A 16,310-nucleotide genomic window follows, 5' to 3' on the forward strand; every position below is an offset into this window, starting at 1 on the left:
GGGTCTCAGTCTTCCATTGTGTTAGAAGGACACAGGCCTCCTGGTTTCCTGCTTGGGGGACCCTGCCTGTGCTTGCTAAGCCTTGGGGGGATTCAGGGAAACATCTACGCTGGACAATTTCAGAGATGGTCATGAGCTGAGAGATCCACAACGCTCTCCTGAGCAGAAAGGGTAACTGCCAGGTAGCCTGTTTCCCCCAGATAACTGTAGATGTGAGGGACCATCCTGTTCTCCAGCCATGTCTTTCAGCCGTAAAGAACTGAAGCTTAAAATACTCACTGTCTCCATAAGCAGTGGCTTCACAAAGCCAGAAACAGAAAAATATCTCCAATAATAAGGAGCTTCAGCACATTTTCTAAAATTAATTGTCTGTAACTCATATTAATACTTGCAGTTGTGACCAATTTGCTTCCTCTGGCTAGGCCTATAGCATCAGTTTACTCCTCCATCCATAACTAACTTGTCTCATTGGCTCCCTGGCTCAGGCTGGAGAGTAGTACATCCTTCCTGCCTGGATAGACTTTGGATCCTGGCCATGGTGGTTCTGGGGCCTGCAGCGGGCACCTTTTGCTAAGGATTGGCCCGGAGGCTACAGCCAGCCAACATGTTTCCCTTCAGTGCAAATGCATGGGGCCTCTCTCCCAGCCCTCCAACCCACCTTCCTTGCTCAGAAAGTTTAAAGCTCTCCTTGGTAACTTATGTAGCATCCAGACACTAGTATGCTCTTTTCCACAATGGCCTATAGATCCATCAGCTGAACAAGGCTGAGTGGGCTTCTTTCTAGGCCTGTCCTCTTCCAAGGGCCTTCCCTCTTCTAAGGGAAGTCATCATAAAGAAGAGCAAGAGCCGAGCTTGAACCCTGACTTTGTGTGATAGTTGGCACGTTACTTAACCCTTCTGAGCCCCAGTTTCCTCACCTGTTCCTACATCATAGTAGTTAGGAGTGAAGGGAACTTCCATAAAACATGCCTGACATACAGTGGGTGCTCAGAACATGTTAATTATCATTTGACAACCTTAAAGGGGTCAAATGGATCTTGTTTACTGGCCCTTGAGGGAGAGACAGACAAAGATGCACAATGGGGCCCATGGGACCACTGAAGCCTTTGCAGGCTTCCATCACCACAGGACAGACTTTCACTTCTGAACTGGTAAAGGTCGGTTTGTTCCAGTGGCCACTGGGGGGCGCTAGAACCAACACTTTAGAACCAACTGAAAAGGAGGTCCCTGCACAGCCAGGAGGTGGCGCCTCTGTCCTCAAGCCCTTCATTTCTATTGTTCTCCACCCAGGCTCTAAATCAAACTCTAATTTCCCTTCATAAGTTCCTAGGTTTCAGGCTGTTCTTAACATCTCTGAGCCCGTTTCTATCTGCAAGGTGTTGGTAAAAATAGTGCCACCTCACAGGGTTTCTGTGAAGACTGAGTGAATTAATTCAGGTAAAGTGTTTAGAAAAGTGCCTGGCATATAGTAAGTGCTCAATAATATTAATTATTATGTTAAAACAACCAGTTGCAGAGGAGGCTATAGTTGAAATACAGACTCCCAAGCTTCTCTCCTGTAGATTCTGATTTAGAAAATCTTGTCAGGGTCTGTGATCCGTATTTTCAGTGAGTACCCCAGGTCATTCTTACCATCAGATAAGTTTGAGAAATACTGGTGTACTCAATTACCACCCCTGGGAGGCCAGCTGAAATTCACGTCCCCTGATAAACCACTCTCGATTTCATCATATGATCATTCCTTCTGTGGGTTCCCATAGTCTCATCTCTGAACTTTTTGCATCAAGTCTGCTTTGTTTTAATGTTGTTTGTGAAAATGTCTGGAAAAAGTCTGGTTCATCTCTAGACCCCTGTTTATACCTGGCAATATCTGGCACAGACAAGGTATCCCAAAATGTTTGGTTTTAAATATTCTGAAAAAGCAAGCAACCTTTTTTTTTTGTATTTTTTGTAGCGTCCTTGGGAATGTCTGTGGCAATGAGTGGTAGAAATCTGAGCCATGGAGATGGTTACTGCTGCACTTCTAGAGGTAGTCTATTCAACAAAGGTGCATACAGATTCACACCAATTCAAATCTATTTAATGTATTTTGAAAACTCTTCCTGTGGTTCATTTTCAAGGATGGTAGGGCTTACACAAATAGGATTATTGCTTCTGTATAGGTTTATCTTCCAAATGCTCAAGACTGTGGATGGAAAGAAGCTACCATCCACAGAAATGGGATAAAGCCACAGGCCAAGATTGGGCCAAGGAAATGTATACTTAATAGATAAATAGTGAGAGCGAGAGTGAATGAACTAATGAATACCCACCTTATCCCAAGGGACTGTATTTATCCCCCAACTGTAGATAATGGCCAGCCCTCGTTGGCAGCCAGAAGGATGCTACTCTATGGGGCTCCACACCCTGCCCCTGCCCTTGTGTCATGGCAGCCAGCTGCTTCTCCTTTGATCAGTTTTGCCAATGGTAGCACAAAGGTAAGACAGGCAATGGATGACTCAGCCTACGCTGCATCTGCTTGGGTGCTCAGGGTCCTACCACCACTTGGAATGTCCCACAAGGGACCATCCCTGACTCCCTGAAGAGGAGTCTGAAGGAACCCTTGTAACAGAGAAACACTGCTACAATGGTGGGGGCTTGTCCTGTAATCAAAGGTTAGAAAGGCCGAAGATACTTTAACTCTGCTTTCTCAGTGTATATGAGGCAACTGATCTGAAAGCTGGGACCTTGGAATACAGTTTCATTTTTCTGTATCACCAGGGATTGTCCTTCTCTTAATCTGTTTATCCATCAAACAAGGAGAAGAACAAATTGTACTGCTGAAAGCCAACCTTTTTCCTGTCAATGCCAGGTCTATTTAAGTTGGAAGGGAAGGACAGACGGAGTATCAATCTACTCCTTCAACTTTAGTCGAGCTCCTATCAAGGGGCAAGCTCCTTACTGCAAGTGCAGGAGAATCATCTGGTGTCTGTGCATGGAAGACTCACTCCTGTCCATGGGGGAGGCGTGGGGCAGAGGGATGAAAGCCAGACCAGATGAAGCCTTCTTACGTTTTCTCCCAACATTTTCCATCCAGCTTGCCAAGTCCCAATTCCAAGCTAAGTATGGTATTCTGCCCACTGTTGCTGCTGCCCGGCCTCACCCAGGCTGGGCTGCCTCCTACCCCCTCCTGCACCTTCTCATGAACTTGCTCAAGGTTTGATTTCTAAAGATGAGACATTTCTTCACATGTCCCCACATGCCCACACTTCCTGGACCAAGCAACCTGCTGTACAATAAACGTGAACAGCAGCCCACAGGGCTGCTGTGGGGGCATGACGACTGAGGCCATGCACTCGGGCTGAATCTTCCCTAGAAGTGTGGAGCGAAGTTTGAATTGGGGGTTGAAAACTGATTCCAACCGATGAATGAGGATTTTCTTTGAATCTGTGTGAAAGTTACACAGAACTGCAGAATTTAAAAAGGGAGTCTCATCAAATACTGCTCTTTAGTGGAAGGATTTCATAATTACAGAATCATGGCTCAACAGTCATAGAAGCTGCCCCCGGGCTTCCTGAAAAGTAGGATTTCCACACATTCGGTTGTGTGTTAAAATGCTCACAAAATAGTTTTAAGTGGAGAAAAGACTGGGATATAGAAAAAGTCAATGCATCATACTCCTAAGAATAACTCTCAGTTATAAAGCCTCTGCCTGACACATGTTATTCTATCTAAGCCCCACTTTATTCACGGGGTGGTTTACAGCCTCCTTTTACAGATAATAAAACTAACAACTGGCACACTTGGGTAACTTTTTCAAGGTCATGCAACAAGAGGCGGAGCAGGGATTGGAGTGAGGTTGCTCAGACTCAAGTCTGTCTCTTCACCGTGACTACCCTCCCCGAGGAGCACAGACCGAAAGGAAACACACCAAAAGGCTCAAGAAGTGCAGGGAGTCACCCCTCAAACTGGGGCTGCCTCGCTGGCCTCGGCTTTCCTAGGAAAGGACACTGAGATGTTAACAGGGTCCTCTCCAAAGGACTGAGATCCCTGAGTCTCGGCATGAGCAATTCAAGGATGATGGAGGCAATTTCAGAATATTGCCAAAGCTTTCAAATGCACATCTCCTTTGTTCCAGCACTCCCACACTTCGTGGGATTTATCCTACGGATGTAAAGCAGGCGTGAGGGTAAAGATGTATGTACAAGGTTACAAACACTGCCTTTTTGTAAAGCAAAAGCCTGGAAAACATCCAAGCCCCTATCAAAAGAAGACAAATAAACTGTGGTCTATGTACATGATGAGATCCCAGGGAGAAGGCAGAATGAGGAACCACTGGCTGCTGGTATGGGCCTCTCCAAGGCACACTGTTGACTGCAAAGAAACCAAGTATAGAATATTGAGTGCAGTTTCTCTTTGGGTTAAGGGGTGAGAAATATGAAAATATATGTGAATTATATCTATAAGTGGGCTTCCCTTGTAGCTCAGTTGGTAAAGAATCCATCTACAATGCAGGAGACCCGGGTTCGATTCCTGGGTTGGGAAGATCCCCTGGAGAAGGAAATGGCAACCCACTCCAGTATTCTTGCCTGGACAATCTCATGGACTGTAGTCTGCCAGGCTCCCCTGTCCATGGAATCGCAAGAGTCGGACACGACTTAGCAACTAAACCATCACCACCAAACCACCACCACCATATCTATAAATAATAAATGATTGCATTTCAATAAAGAAACTTTGGAAGGACACAGAACTAACAAAATTCATTACCAGGGTGATGAGGGGTAGATGGGGGACAGGTGTGGGAATGAGACTTTTATTGTATAGTTTCTTATATTTTTTGATATGATTGTATCATATACTTTTAAAATTCAGATTATAAAAAGGAGAGGAAATGCTTAAAAAATACACACTGTGGAGGAGGCCTGGCTTACCGACTCTAGTATGCGCATTTGTGTGTGTGTTTGTGTGTATGTGTCTGTCATGCGTATGTGTGTGTGTGTTTGTGCACACGCAGACCAGCAGCTCAGAGGGAAGAAAGAGAAGGTTGGGACTTGAAGAAACAACAGAATCCAGGGAAGCCTTGGCTGAATGTCATCTGATCATCTCCCTGCCTCTGTACAAGCCAGCTCAGAAAGCACTGCTCTTGGGTGAGTGAGAGGTGAAGAGAGAGCAAACCAGCGTGGGCCAGGGGCACGCGGGACACAGCAGAGGGCAGGGGCAAGGCTGGGCCCCCTTCTCCCTCACAGGCTCTATCCCCCACTTCTGCTCTAAAGCCACCTTAGGTCAGAATGCCCCGAATGAAACCAAGGAGGCACAGGGGCTGCCCTGGCCTTTCACAGGGAGGTGAGGGGCAAAGGGGTCCTCAAGGACCCAACAGTGTGTTCTGGAGCCGAGCAGAGGGCAGGGGAGGGCAGTGGGCCGGGAGCAGCACCGTGCACAGTGGGGTGTTCTGAGTGGTCAGCACCTGGCCAGACGGGCTGCAGAGTATCGTGCACGTCCCAGTGCTGCCTGGAGTGCTCTCCATCTTGGGGGGCGGGGGTAGGGTGGGGGGGCAGTAGGGGAGGAACAGGAGGGCCTCCCGGACCCACTGCACCAGGGCCACCCCTCGCCGGGCCACTCACATCTCCAGGACCATGACGATGTTGGCCTTCTCTTCGAAGGCGTCCACACACTGGACCAGCTTGGGGTGGTGCAGGCAGTTCATGATGCTGATCTCCTGCCGGATGTTCTCTTTCTCCTTGGCCGAATACGCCTTGAAGAATTTCCCTGCCCAGATTTTTCCAGTTTTCTTTTCTACAAGTCGAAAGACCTGTCCAAATTTCCCACTGTGAATGAAAGAAGAGAGAAATTTAGCCCAGCTGTCCACCAAATGGGGATGGTCAAGCAGCGGCCTGGTGGACACATGTGGCCCCTGCCCCTCTTTTTATAAATAAAGTTTTCCTGGAACACAGCCACGCCCATTTGTGCCCACATTGTCTGTGGCTGCCTTTGGGTTTCAGGAGCAGAACAGGAGCTGCAGTGCCGAATTGGCCCACAAACCCTAAAATATTCATTATCTGGCCCTTTACAGAAAAAGCTGGCCAGTCCCTGCTCTAGATCAATGGAGCACATTGCTAAGGCTGACAAATCTGCTCTCCGTCACTGGTCAATGTCAGCCCGTGTCTGGCCCCACATTCTTACCCAAACTCTGTCTAGTCCTGCTGTTCTATTAGTAAATACTTTCTTTTTTTGGCCGCACCATGGTATGTGGGATCTTAGCTCTCCATCCAGGGATTGAACCCATGCCCCTTGCAGTGGAAGCGCAGACTCTTAACCACTGGACTGCCAGGGAAGTCCTTGCAATTCTTTTAGGACCGTCATTTCCTTGGGCTGAGGCCTCAGTCTCGGCAACAGACTTTTTTTCCTTTCCCCCCAGAGGGATCCATGACATCAGGCTGAGGAAGTCCTCCCCAAATACAGAGAATTTCTGGGCAACTGCCTTCCCTCCACACACTTTCAGCACCAGGGCTGTGGAGACAGCCTAGCAAGGCCCTGCTTCCCTCTGTGGTGATGGGTGGTGGCTCTTCTGACCTCACTCCTGCCACAGCACAGGGTCCTTGTTCGGGACTCTTATGAGGTTGATGGCACTCCTTTACTTGCCAGAAACCCTCCAGAAATAAAAGCTGAGTCCCATTGTTTTTTCTTCCACCTTCCATCCTCCTCCAAGGACAGATGGTCAGAGGGAGGCAGGAGGCCCTGGATGCTGCTGCTGCTGGCGGGGACAGCCTGGCTGTGCCCAGGCCTCAGTGCTGGGGTCTGAGTCCATTGGTGTCTCCACAACCCAGGGAAGAGCCTGGGCAAAGACTGTGGACCAAGCTCGCAGTGTAAGGGGTGATGATGGGAGCTGTGTATCCAGCAGGCATATTCTGCTGCAGCACTAAAGCTAGACCGGTTGAATGGGAGCACAGATCCAAGGGAAGGGATCTTAAAGACAGGCCAAGCCAGCCCAGCTGCCCTGTTATGTCCTGGGGGAGGGATGGGGGTGGGTGCGCAGAGAAGGAAGGACCTGCTCAAGCTTGTGGAGTTGAGCCCCGGGCACAGCAGCTCCTAAGAGAGCCCTGGACTGGTGATGCTTTTGTGGGTACTCGCAGGTCAAGTCTTCCCGGAACCTCAGTCTGGGGAGTTGGCAGAACCCAGGGAAGGACAGGAAGAGGAGGCATGGAATTTAACCTCGGGGCCAGCGCCACCCTCACTCTGGGGTCCAGAAGGGGGCCCACTCCACTTCCCACTCCACTTACGATCCTAGTCTCTCTTCGATGTCGTAGAAGTCGGACACTTTCTGCTCGGTATTGACCGTGACAGTCCGGTAGTCGACCTCAGGCTCCTTCTCATCTGCAGGGTTGGGGCGGGGTGAGTGTGAGCCATCAGATCCCTCCTCACCCCCATCCACCCCTTGAGTCTACCCAAGGACAGGGCCAGCACTCACCATCATCTGACACCTCCACTTCGTCCTTCGGCTCTGGGGGCAGAGAGGACACAGGTGATTAATACTGAAGGCCCCGTGAGCTAAGCAAGCTGGGGGCCCTGAGTGGCTTCAGCCTTCCCAAGCACGAGACTATAAGCCCAGAGCTCTGGGCATCGCCATGGGATCAGAGGCTTCACACTGCAACAGGGCCACGTATTCACTGACAGGCCCTGGCCTCCTCACCCCACCCTGCCCCTCCTCCATCCCCACCTCTCTATCCTCAAGGTCTCCTAGACATGTCCATCTTCACATTTTTCTAGTTTCTAGAACCTACAGACAACCCAGATAGTCCCTTTCTGCTGCTGCTGCTGCTGCTAAGTCACTTCAGTTGTGTCCAACTCTATGCGACCCCAGAGATGGCAGCCCACCAGGCTCCCCGTCCCTGGGATTCTCCAGGCAAGAACACTGGAGTGGGTTGCCATTTCCTTCTCCAGTGCATGAAGGTGAAAAATGAAAGTGAAGTCGCTCAGTTGTGTCTGACTCTGAGCGACCCCACGGATTGCAGCCTATCAGGCTCCTCCATCCATGGGATTTTCCAGGCAAGAGTGCTGGAGTGGGGTGCCAATGCCTTCTCCTCTTATAGTTTCTACTAGTATCAAATCCATTTATCCATTTACTGAGCTTTTTCTGGAATTCTAGCCATGTACCAGATATCTTGCCAGTGATTGTGGGTATACAAAACAAAATACAGATGGTGTGATCTCTCCATCATGGTGTGATTTCTTGGAGCTTATAATTTAGTTGGAGAGGCAAATATACATATACTTGAAATACCCATTATGAGTGTTATATGGGGAAGCACATGTTATTGCCACACAAACCAAGTAGACAATGGAGGAAAGTGACCCAAGTGGGATAAGTACAAAGTCAGAGCAATTAATCTGGGAAGAAGGAGCCACTGAGCTGTGTCTTAGAGGAAATAATGGAATACAGTGAGAAGGGTGATGTTATGCAGGAAACCAGCAAGGAGGGATGTGAGCAGCCCATGCTGGCCGTTCACACAGCTGTGTCAGGGTGGGAGGAGGGACATGAGTGTCCAGAGGAACACACCCAGTCCCGAGGTCCTGGTTTTCCTTTGCTTTAGCATAATTTGCTGGGCTGGAGGAAGCACAAACTGGAATCAAGATTGCCGGAAGAAATAACAATAACCTCAGATATGCAGATGACACCACCCTTATGGCAGAAAGTGAAGAGCTAAAGAGCCTCTTGATGAAAGTGAAAGAGGAGAGTGAAAAAGTTGGCTTAAAGCTCAACATTCAGAAAACTAAGATCATGACATCCGGTCCCCATGGCAAATAGATGGGGAAACAGTGGCTGACTTTATTTTTCTGGGCTCCAAAACCACTGCAGATGGTGATTGCAGCCATGAAATTAAAAGACACTTGGACTTAAAAACTCCTTGAAAGGAAAGTTATGATGAACCTAGACAGCATATTAAAAAGCAGAGATATTACTTTGCCAACAAAGGTCCATCTAGTCAAGGCTATGGTTTTTCCAGTAGTCATGTATGGATGTGAGAGTTGGACTATAAAGAAAGCTGAGCACCGAAGAATTGATGCTTTTGAACTGTGGTGTTGGAGAAGACTCTTGAGAGTCCCTTGGACTGCAAGGAGATCCAACCAGTCCATCCTAAAGGAGATCCAACCAGTCCATCCTAAAGGAGATCAGTTCATTGCAAGGACTGATGTTGAAGCTGAAAATCCAATACTTTGGCTACCTGATGCGAAGAGCTGACTCATTTGAAAAGACCCTGATTCTGGGAAAGATTGAGGGCAGGAGGAGAAGGGGACAATAGAGGATGAGATGGTTGGATGGCATCACCGACTCGATGGACATGGGTTTGGGTGAACTCTGGGAGTTGGTGATGGACAGGGAGGCCTGGCGTGCTGCGGTTCATGGGGTCGCCAAGAGTCAGACTGAGCGACTGAACTGAACTGAATTTGTTCCTGAAGGGCCATTTCGGCTTCTTGATCGTGGCCAAGTACCTTTTGCTTCCTGGGCTACAGTTTCCTCATCTGTAAAAGGAAAGTGCTGTATTTCTGGGTGATTTCTAGGGTCCCTGGCTAGCCCTGGGGTCCATGCTTTGTGATGTTCTAGGTGCCGTTTGGCCATGATGTGGACTGTGTCCCAGTTGACAGCGGGAGCCAAGGGAGGCTTCCAGAAGATGTGGAAGGACCTGGCGAAGCCAGAGAGTGAGGACAAAGATTTCTAGAGTGTGTGTGTGCATGCGTGTGTGTGCACACAAGATGAAGGAAAAGGGTATGATTTGCTGAAAGTCCCAGCAGAGCAAGACTGAGGATAGGAAGTGGACGGCAGGTAGAAGGAAGACCAGAGCAGATGGGTGGAGGGGTTTGTTAGATGCTGGCCAGAAGGGAGGGTTTGTATGGGAGCAGGCTCAGCTTCACAAATGGAATGAAGGTGCAGGTCAGGGACAAGGTGCAGTTCAGAACTGTGGACAGTGAGACCCTCTGTTCAGCTGAGGGCAGAACAAATGACCGAAATCTAAGCAGACAACCCGAGAAAAGCCACACAGTTCCCATACCAGACAAGGACCCCTTACTAGAAAAGAGTCTTGAAAGAGATTATAAGCACATGACCAGGAACAAAAGAGGCTCTGATTTGTATAGAGTTCTGAAAACACTGTGGGTGAAGTTTAGAACACAAGTGGGATTGGAAACAATATTTATTACATAAAGGAAAATGCCAGGGAAAAATAAAAATACAACACGATCAGTGGGGACTCTCAGAGTAGTGGTAGGGTTCACAGAAATTCCCGGGATGTGAGTATAACTGATCAAATCAAATCACAGATTTGAGAGTTAAGAGTGAGACTGCCAGAGTCATAGCCGACCAGAGTGAGGCACCTGGAAGGTGGCGATGGAGTCACACTGTCAGGGAGAATCGGATCATTCACACTTTCAGCCTGACAAGTCCTGGGGTATCTAGTTAGGACCAAAAATGGGAGCCCAGTTCCTCAGCCAATTGCTCTGGCCAACAGAATGCTGTCACCGGGGAAATGTGCTCTGGCTGAAACAGGTATTATTATTCCGCCCTGGGTAGAACCTGGGGTCCCGTGATCCTGGAATGCTGGCTGTTAGTCTTGATGGAGCTGGAAGAAGTATGGGTCATTGACAGGAAGAGCTGCCATGTGAAGACAGTCAGAAAGGGTTAGGCCTCTCTAGTTGGGAAAGGGGCCTAAAGCAGACATGAGTAAAGACAAAAATCACAATAGCCAAGGGTAAGGTTAGGGTTATGAACTTTCACCAACTAATGAATACTGTAACTTGGGAGAACAAATTAGTGTTACACCCCATATAGGAGGAAGGCTGTAGGCATATGGAAATCACATCTCAAGAGTTACCATAAACTACACATAAGACCTAAACTATAAAACTACTAGAGGAGAACATAGGCAAAACACTCTCTGACATACATCACAGCAGGATCCTCTATGACCCACCTCCCAGAATATCGGAAATAAAAGCAAAAATAAACAAATGGGACCTAATTAACCTTAAAAGCTTCTGCACATCAAAGGAAACTATCATCAAGGTGAAAAGACAGCCTTCAGAATGGGAGAAAATAATAGCAAATGAAGCAACTGACAAACAACTAATCTCAAAAATATACAAGCAACTCCTACAGCTCAACTCCAGAAAAATAAATGACCCAATCAAAAAATGGGCCAAAGAACTAAATAGACATTTCTCCAAAGAAGACATACAGATGGCTAACAAACACATGAAAAGATGCTCAACATCACTCATTATCAGAGAAATGCAAATCAAGACCACTATGAGGTACCATTTCACGCCAGTCAGAATGGCTGCGATCCAAAAGTCTACAAATAATAAATGTTGGAGAGGGTGTGGAGAAAAGGGAACCCTCTTACACTGCTGGTGGGAATGCAAACTAGTACAGCCACTATGGAGAACAGTGTGGAGATTCCTTAAAAAACTGGAAATAGAATTGCCTTATGATCCAGCAATCCCACTGCTGGGCATACACACTGAGGAAGCCAGAAGGGAAAGAGACACGTGTACCCCAATGTTCATCGCAGCACTGTTTAAAATAGCCAGGACATGGAAGCAACCTAGATGTCCATCAGCAGATGAATGGATAAGAAAGCAGTGGTACATATACACAATGGAGTATTACTCAGCCATTAAAAAGAATACATTTGAATCAGTTCTAATGAGGTGGACGAAACTGGAGCCTATTATACAGAGTGAAGTAAGCCAGAAGGAAAAGCACCAATACAGTATACTAACGCATATATATGGAATTTAGAAAGATGGTAACAATAACCCTGTGTACGAGACAGCAAAAGAGACACTGATGTATGGAACAGTCTTATGGACTCTGTGGGAGAGGGAGAGGGTGGGAAGATTTGGGAGAATGGCATTGAAACATGTAAAATGTCATGTATGAAACGAGATGCCAGTCCAGGTTCAATGCACGATACTGGATGCTTGGGGCTAGTGCACTGGGACGACCCAGAGGGATGGTATGGGGAGGGAGGAGGGAGGAGGGTTCAGGATGGGGAGCACATGTATACCTGTGATGGATTCATTTTGATATTTGGCAAAACTAATACAATTATGTAAAGTTTAAAAATAAAATTAAAAAAAAAAAAAAGAGTTACCATAAGAAGAATAAACAGGTTCAAGAAATGTTCAGCTGAGTTCAACAATGGTATTTCAGACAGGACTTTAAGAAAGCAAGAGATTCAACATCCATTCAATCACTAACTAAGTACCCGTGGATGCCAGTTACTGGATGGGGACTTAGAGACAAAATATTAATGACAATAGCTACATTTAGTGTCAGGGAACTCCATTGTCCTGATGGGGCATCGTCAGGAGGCCCCAGCTGAGACAGTGGTTTGACCTGTCTTGACCTTTCGGTGCCCACACCACACATGGTGGTGTGAAATGAGCAGCAGGTGGGAGAGGACAGAGAGGCAAGCTTCCTTGACCTGGAATCTCCAGGAAAAATGGTCTGTCTTCCCCTAGTGAAGGAGCAGCAGCAGTATTGTGAGCCCTCGAGGGACTTTCCGACAACCTGTCCCCCAGAGGCATCTTCCAGGTTGCCCTGAAAGAGCAGGCAGTTCTAGAACTCGCCTCTCCCCATCTCTCTGACACCAGTTAGAAGTGGAGTTAGCTGCCGTCACCTCAAACACCACACCTACCCTCACCTCCTGCCTTTCTCCCTAGCAGTCAAGACGCAGAGCACCTTCCTGATCCATGGCTGTAGGGACACAGCTCAGGCTTGGGGAATCCCCGCCTGTCTCTGTCTCACTGCTACATGGCAACTCTTCCTCTGTGTGGGACGTGGACCAAGGCTCCAGGCTGAGACATTTCCCTTCCTCCTTTTCCTTTTTGTCCTGCCTCCACTCTGTTTGCAGGGGGAACGGTCAGGTGAGGAACAGTCCCAGAGGAGTGGGGGAAAGACCACAATTCAATTAGTCAAGCTCTCTGAGCATCAAGGGGCAGTAATGAGAGAGGTGGCCATTCGGCATCCATCTTTCCACTGAGGAAGGAGCTAAATTGCAGTTGGAAGAACTTCAATGAAATATTAAACAAAAAATCTACTCAGAGCTGTGAGATGCAAGAGTTAAGTGCAAGAACTATTTGGAATATGTTTCTGAGATATTTCTGCAGTCAGATGAGTCCCATCCCCCTGGAGTGGCGTTTGGGAGAGGAGAGGCATAGCGCTCCTGCCCTCACAGGGCCTGTGCTCAGTGGGCTCCCTGGACAGAGTGGTCCCTTTGCACAGCCAGGTGCCGCTGTGTGCCCAGTGGACACTAGAGGGCGCCCCCGTCTTCAGGAGGATGGCCATGGTCAGCACCCCACCCCCTGCATTGGGTGAGCTGCTGATCTTCCTTATATCTCTGGGGGCTCTACATCTCTAACTACCCTTGGGGCTCAAGGAAGCCCTTCCTCTGCAAGATGCCTCTATCACAGCTGTTTGCTAACAACTATACAGACTAGAGGGCTTCCCAGGTGGCTCAGTGGTAAAGAATTTGCCTACCAGGAAACAGAGGTTTGATTCCTGGGTCAGGAAGATCCCCTGGAGGAGGAAATAGCAACCCACTCCAGTGTTCTTGCCTGAAAAATCCCATGGACAGAGGAGCCTGGCGGGCTACAGTCCATGGGGTCATGAAGAGTCAGGCACAACTCAGCGACTGAGCATGCATGCAGGCATACAGAGTAGAACAAATTCGGATCAGGAGCAAGGATAGTGTGGATTTAGGAGTTAGAGCTGAGTGGAGCTTCCGGGGGAGGGGGTGGGGTGGATGGAGTGGGTGGGAGTGGAGATTCCTGGGGGGGAGATGGGAGAGAGCGGCTGTTTTCGGGGTGGGGGAAGGGGAGGTGCTAGTTTACCCAGGTTTGGGAAGTCCTTACCCAGGAGGAGAGCTGTCAGGTTAGGGAGCCTGTCTGAGAGGTGGCCCAGGCATAAGGAGGCCACTGGAGCTGGGTGGGGGCCTCTATGCAGTGCTGTGGCGTCCGCTGTATCCCCAGCACCCTCAGCGCCGGGAGCGCAGGGCAGGTGAAGGACACACTGCACGAACGCAGAGTGAGGGCTGGGACGGAGCTGCGAGGTCAGGATGAAGCCAAAAGCTACAGTTGCTGAAGTGGTGGGAAGAGGGGCCGTGGTAGCTCTGGGGAAGATGAGGATCAACGTGAGTGGGGCTTAGAGTAAGTAGGGCTCCCTGGTACTGCCTTTCTGATGACCAGACCCCACTGGCTCGCAGCAATAACCTACCATAATCACTTACTTACCCCATCCTGCTTCTACCCATGTACATGTATACACACACACACACACACACATTTACACTGAGACCCATGGCACTTTTAAAAAGAAAAAAGACAATCGACCCTGGCTATAACTAACAGGCATCTGAACAGTCCACAGAGAGCTTCAGTTGGAAGTCCTACCCCCTTATCCTCCCCCTCCCATCCTCCCATCCTCCGTCCCTTAGAGGACATGCTGATCAGCCCCTCCCCTTCCTCCCCCTGAGACCATTCATCTGGCTCTGAGGGTGGGAGCTGCCAGCCTGGAAGCCCTGAGTGGACTGGACCCCCTCTGGATTGCAGGAGATTTCAACATTTCAACATTTGTCTGCTCCCAGCCAGGATGGACCCCAGGAGGAGAATCTAAGAACCACAGTGTGTATGTAGGGGTTGGGGTGGGGGGTTCAACTGACTGTGGGGAAGAAGGGAGGGGCCACCTGCCTGGAGCCAAGTGATCTCAGCCCCTTCTCTCCACAGACTATCCTCGCAGTCCTGGAAGCTGCTGTCCAGGCCTCTTAGGAGCCATACTGGCAGCTTCTGTGGCCTCCGGCCCTCTGTGTGGGGCTCATCAGGGATTCTGCAGTCTCTCCTGGTGTATGCTATAAAGGACCTTGGAAGCTTTCCTTTCCCCCTAATGTGCGTCTCACTGCCACGTTATCCCCTTTCTGTCACTTTTCCAAGAGGTGGGGAGTCGTCTTCTTGGACAAAGTAATATTCTAAAAACATGCAGACTGGAGCCTGGCCACCTGCCCTGGCACCCCGACTCCACCCACTTTGCTCCCACTCTGCTCACATCGAAGGGGGGCGTCATAGGGCTGCAGACCGCAGTTGTGTGGCTCTGCTTCTCTCAGCAGGCATTTGTGAGCAGCTAATGGCAGGAGCCCCCGGAAACTGCAGAGGCTGGCAGGGCTGCCCTGGGCCCGGGCCAGGTCTCCCCCCACCCCACCCAGCATGCTGTAGCTCTCAAGGAGACCTGATCTCCACGTATCTCCAGGGTTCACCGGGGCAAAGGCCCCCAAGACAGCGTAAATTTGGTGTGTTTTCCATTGGCATCCTCCAAACTTTCTCTCTGGAGCCCTTGTTTAACTTGAGAGTAAAGTTTAATTTCTATATTAACCCTAAATTTTAAAACTAAAGAGGGTAACCGTGTCATGACAGTTTCCACACTTATGATGCCTCTGGCTCTCAGGGTGGCTTCAGGCTCTTGCTCTGTTGAGCCACTGGTCCATTAGTCTCCTCTCTGCCTCGCATCTTAAAGCTCATTCTCTCCTAGAACCCTTTTGCTTGCTTTCCTTCTCCCTTCCCTTCCTGCCCCCAACCTTTTCTCCATCTTAAATTCACAGCACTTGTTTTCTTCTATTCACAGGAAGCTTCTTGAAGTGACATTCCACACAGGCCTCCTTCTTCCATTCATTCCTTAGCCACAGGCCAACCATTTTCTACCCCATGGAAGCTTCCCAGGTGGCTCATCGGTAAAGAACCCGCCTGCCAGTGCAGGAGATGCAGGTTTGATCTCCGGGTCGGAAAGATCCCCCCAAATAGGAAATGGCAACCCACTCCAGTATTCTTGCTTGGAAGTCCTTGGACAGGGGAACCTGATGGGTTGTAGTCCATGGGATTGCAAAAGAGCTGGACACCACTGAGTGACTGAGCATGCACAGAAGAGCTATGGACTTTGCTCTCAAAGATCACTGCACAGCAAAGGGCTAAACCCAGACATCCTCCTGCACCCTCATCTCTTTCCTCTTTGCCACTTGCTGCTTCCTGTGTTTCTGCAACACAGCAACCCCCCTTGGTTCTTTCCCCTCTTCGTCCTTTCTCCCGGTCATGCAGTTTTCTTCATTTCTGCATCAGTGTTGACTTTCCTTACCAACTTCTCTGTGCCCTCACTGATGCTCATGGCTTCAATTACCAATTCAACAGTGAAGACAGCTTGAGCTTAAACCTTTCTCCTGAGCTCTGGACTCAACCATTCAACAGTCTGAAGACACCTCCCTGTGGACAGCCCTCAGACACCTCAAAAC

General features: G+C 49.0%; 1 protein-coding gene across 5 annotated transcripts in view; it reads right to left on the reverse strand.

Moving 5' to 3' along the window:
• Positions 1-16,310, reverse strand: part of MYLK (myosin light chain kinase) — a 281,600-nt gene that overhangs the window by 25,106 nt on the left and 240,184 nt on the right. For all 5 annotated transcript variants that reach the window (XM_061408285.1, XM_061408344.1, XM_061408131.1 and 2 more), the window contains 3 exons: positions 7,448-7,480; positions 7,260-7,353; positions 5,604-5,807 (listed from right to left, as the gene is read on the reverse strand). In XM_061408285.1, the coding sequence (XP_061264269.1) occupies positions 5,604-5,807; positions 7,260-7,353; positions 7,448-7,480 (331 nt within the window). The remainder of the gene's footprint in view (positions 1-5,603; positions 5,808-7,259; positions 7,354-7,447; positions 7,481-16,310) is intronic.

The sequence above is a fragment of the Bos javanicus genome, chromosome 1 (genome assembly GCF_032452875.1).
Source record: "Bos javanicus breed banteng chromosome 1, ARS-OSU_banteng_1.0, whole genome shotgun sequence".
Taxonomy (NCBI): domain Eukaryota; kingdom Metazoa; phylum Chordata; class Mammalia; order Artiodactyla; family Bovidae; genus Bos; species Bos javanicus.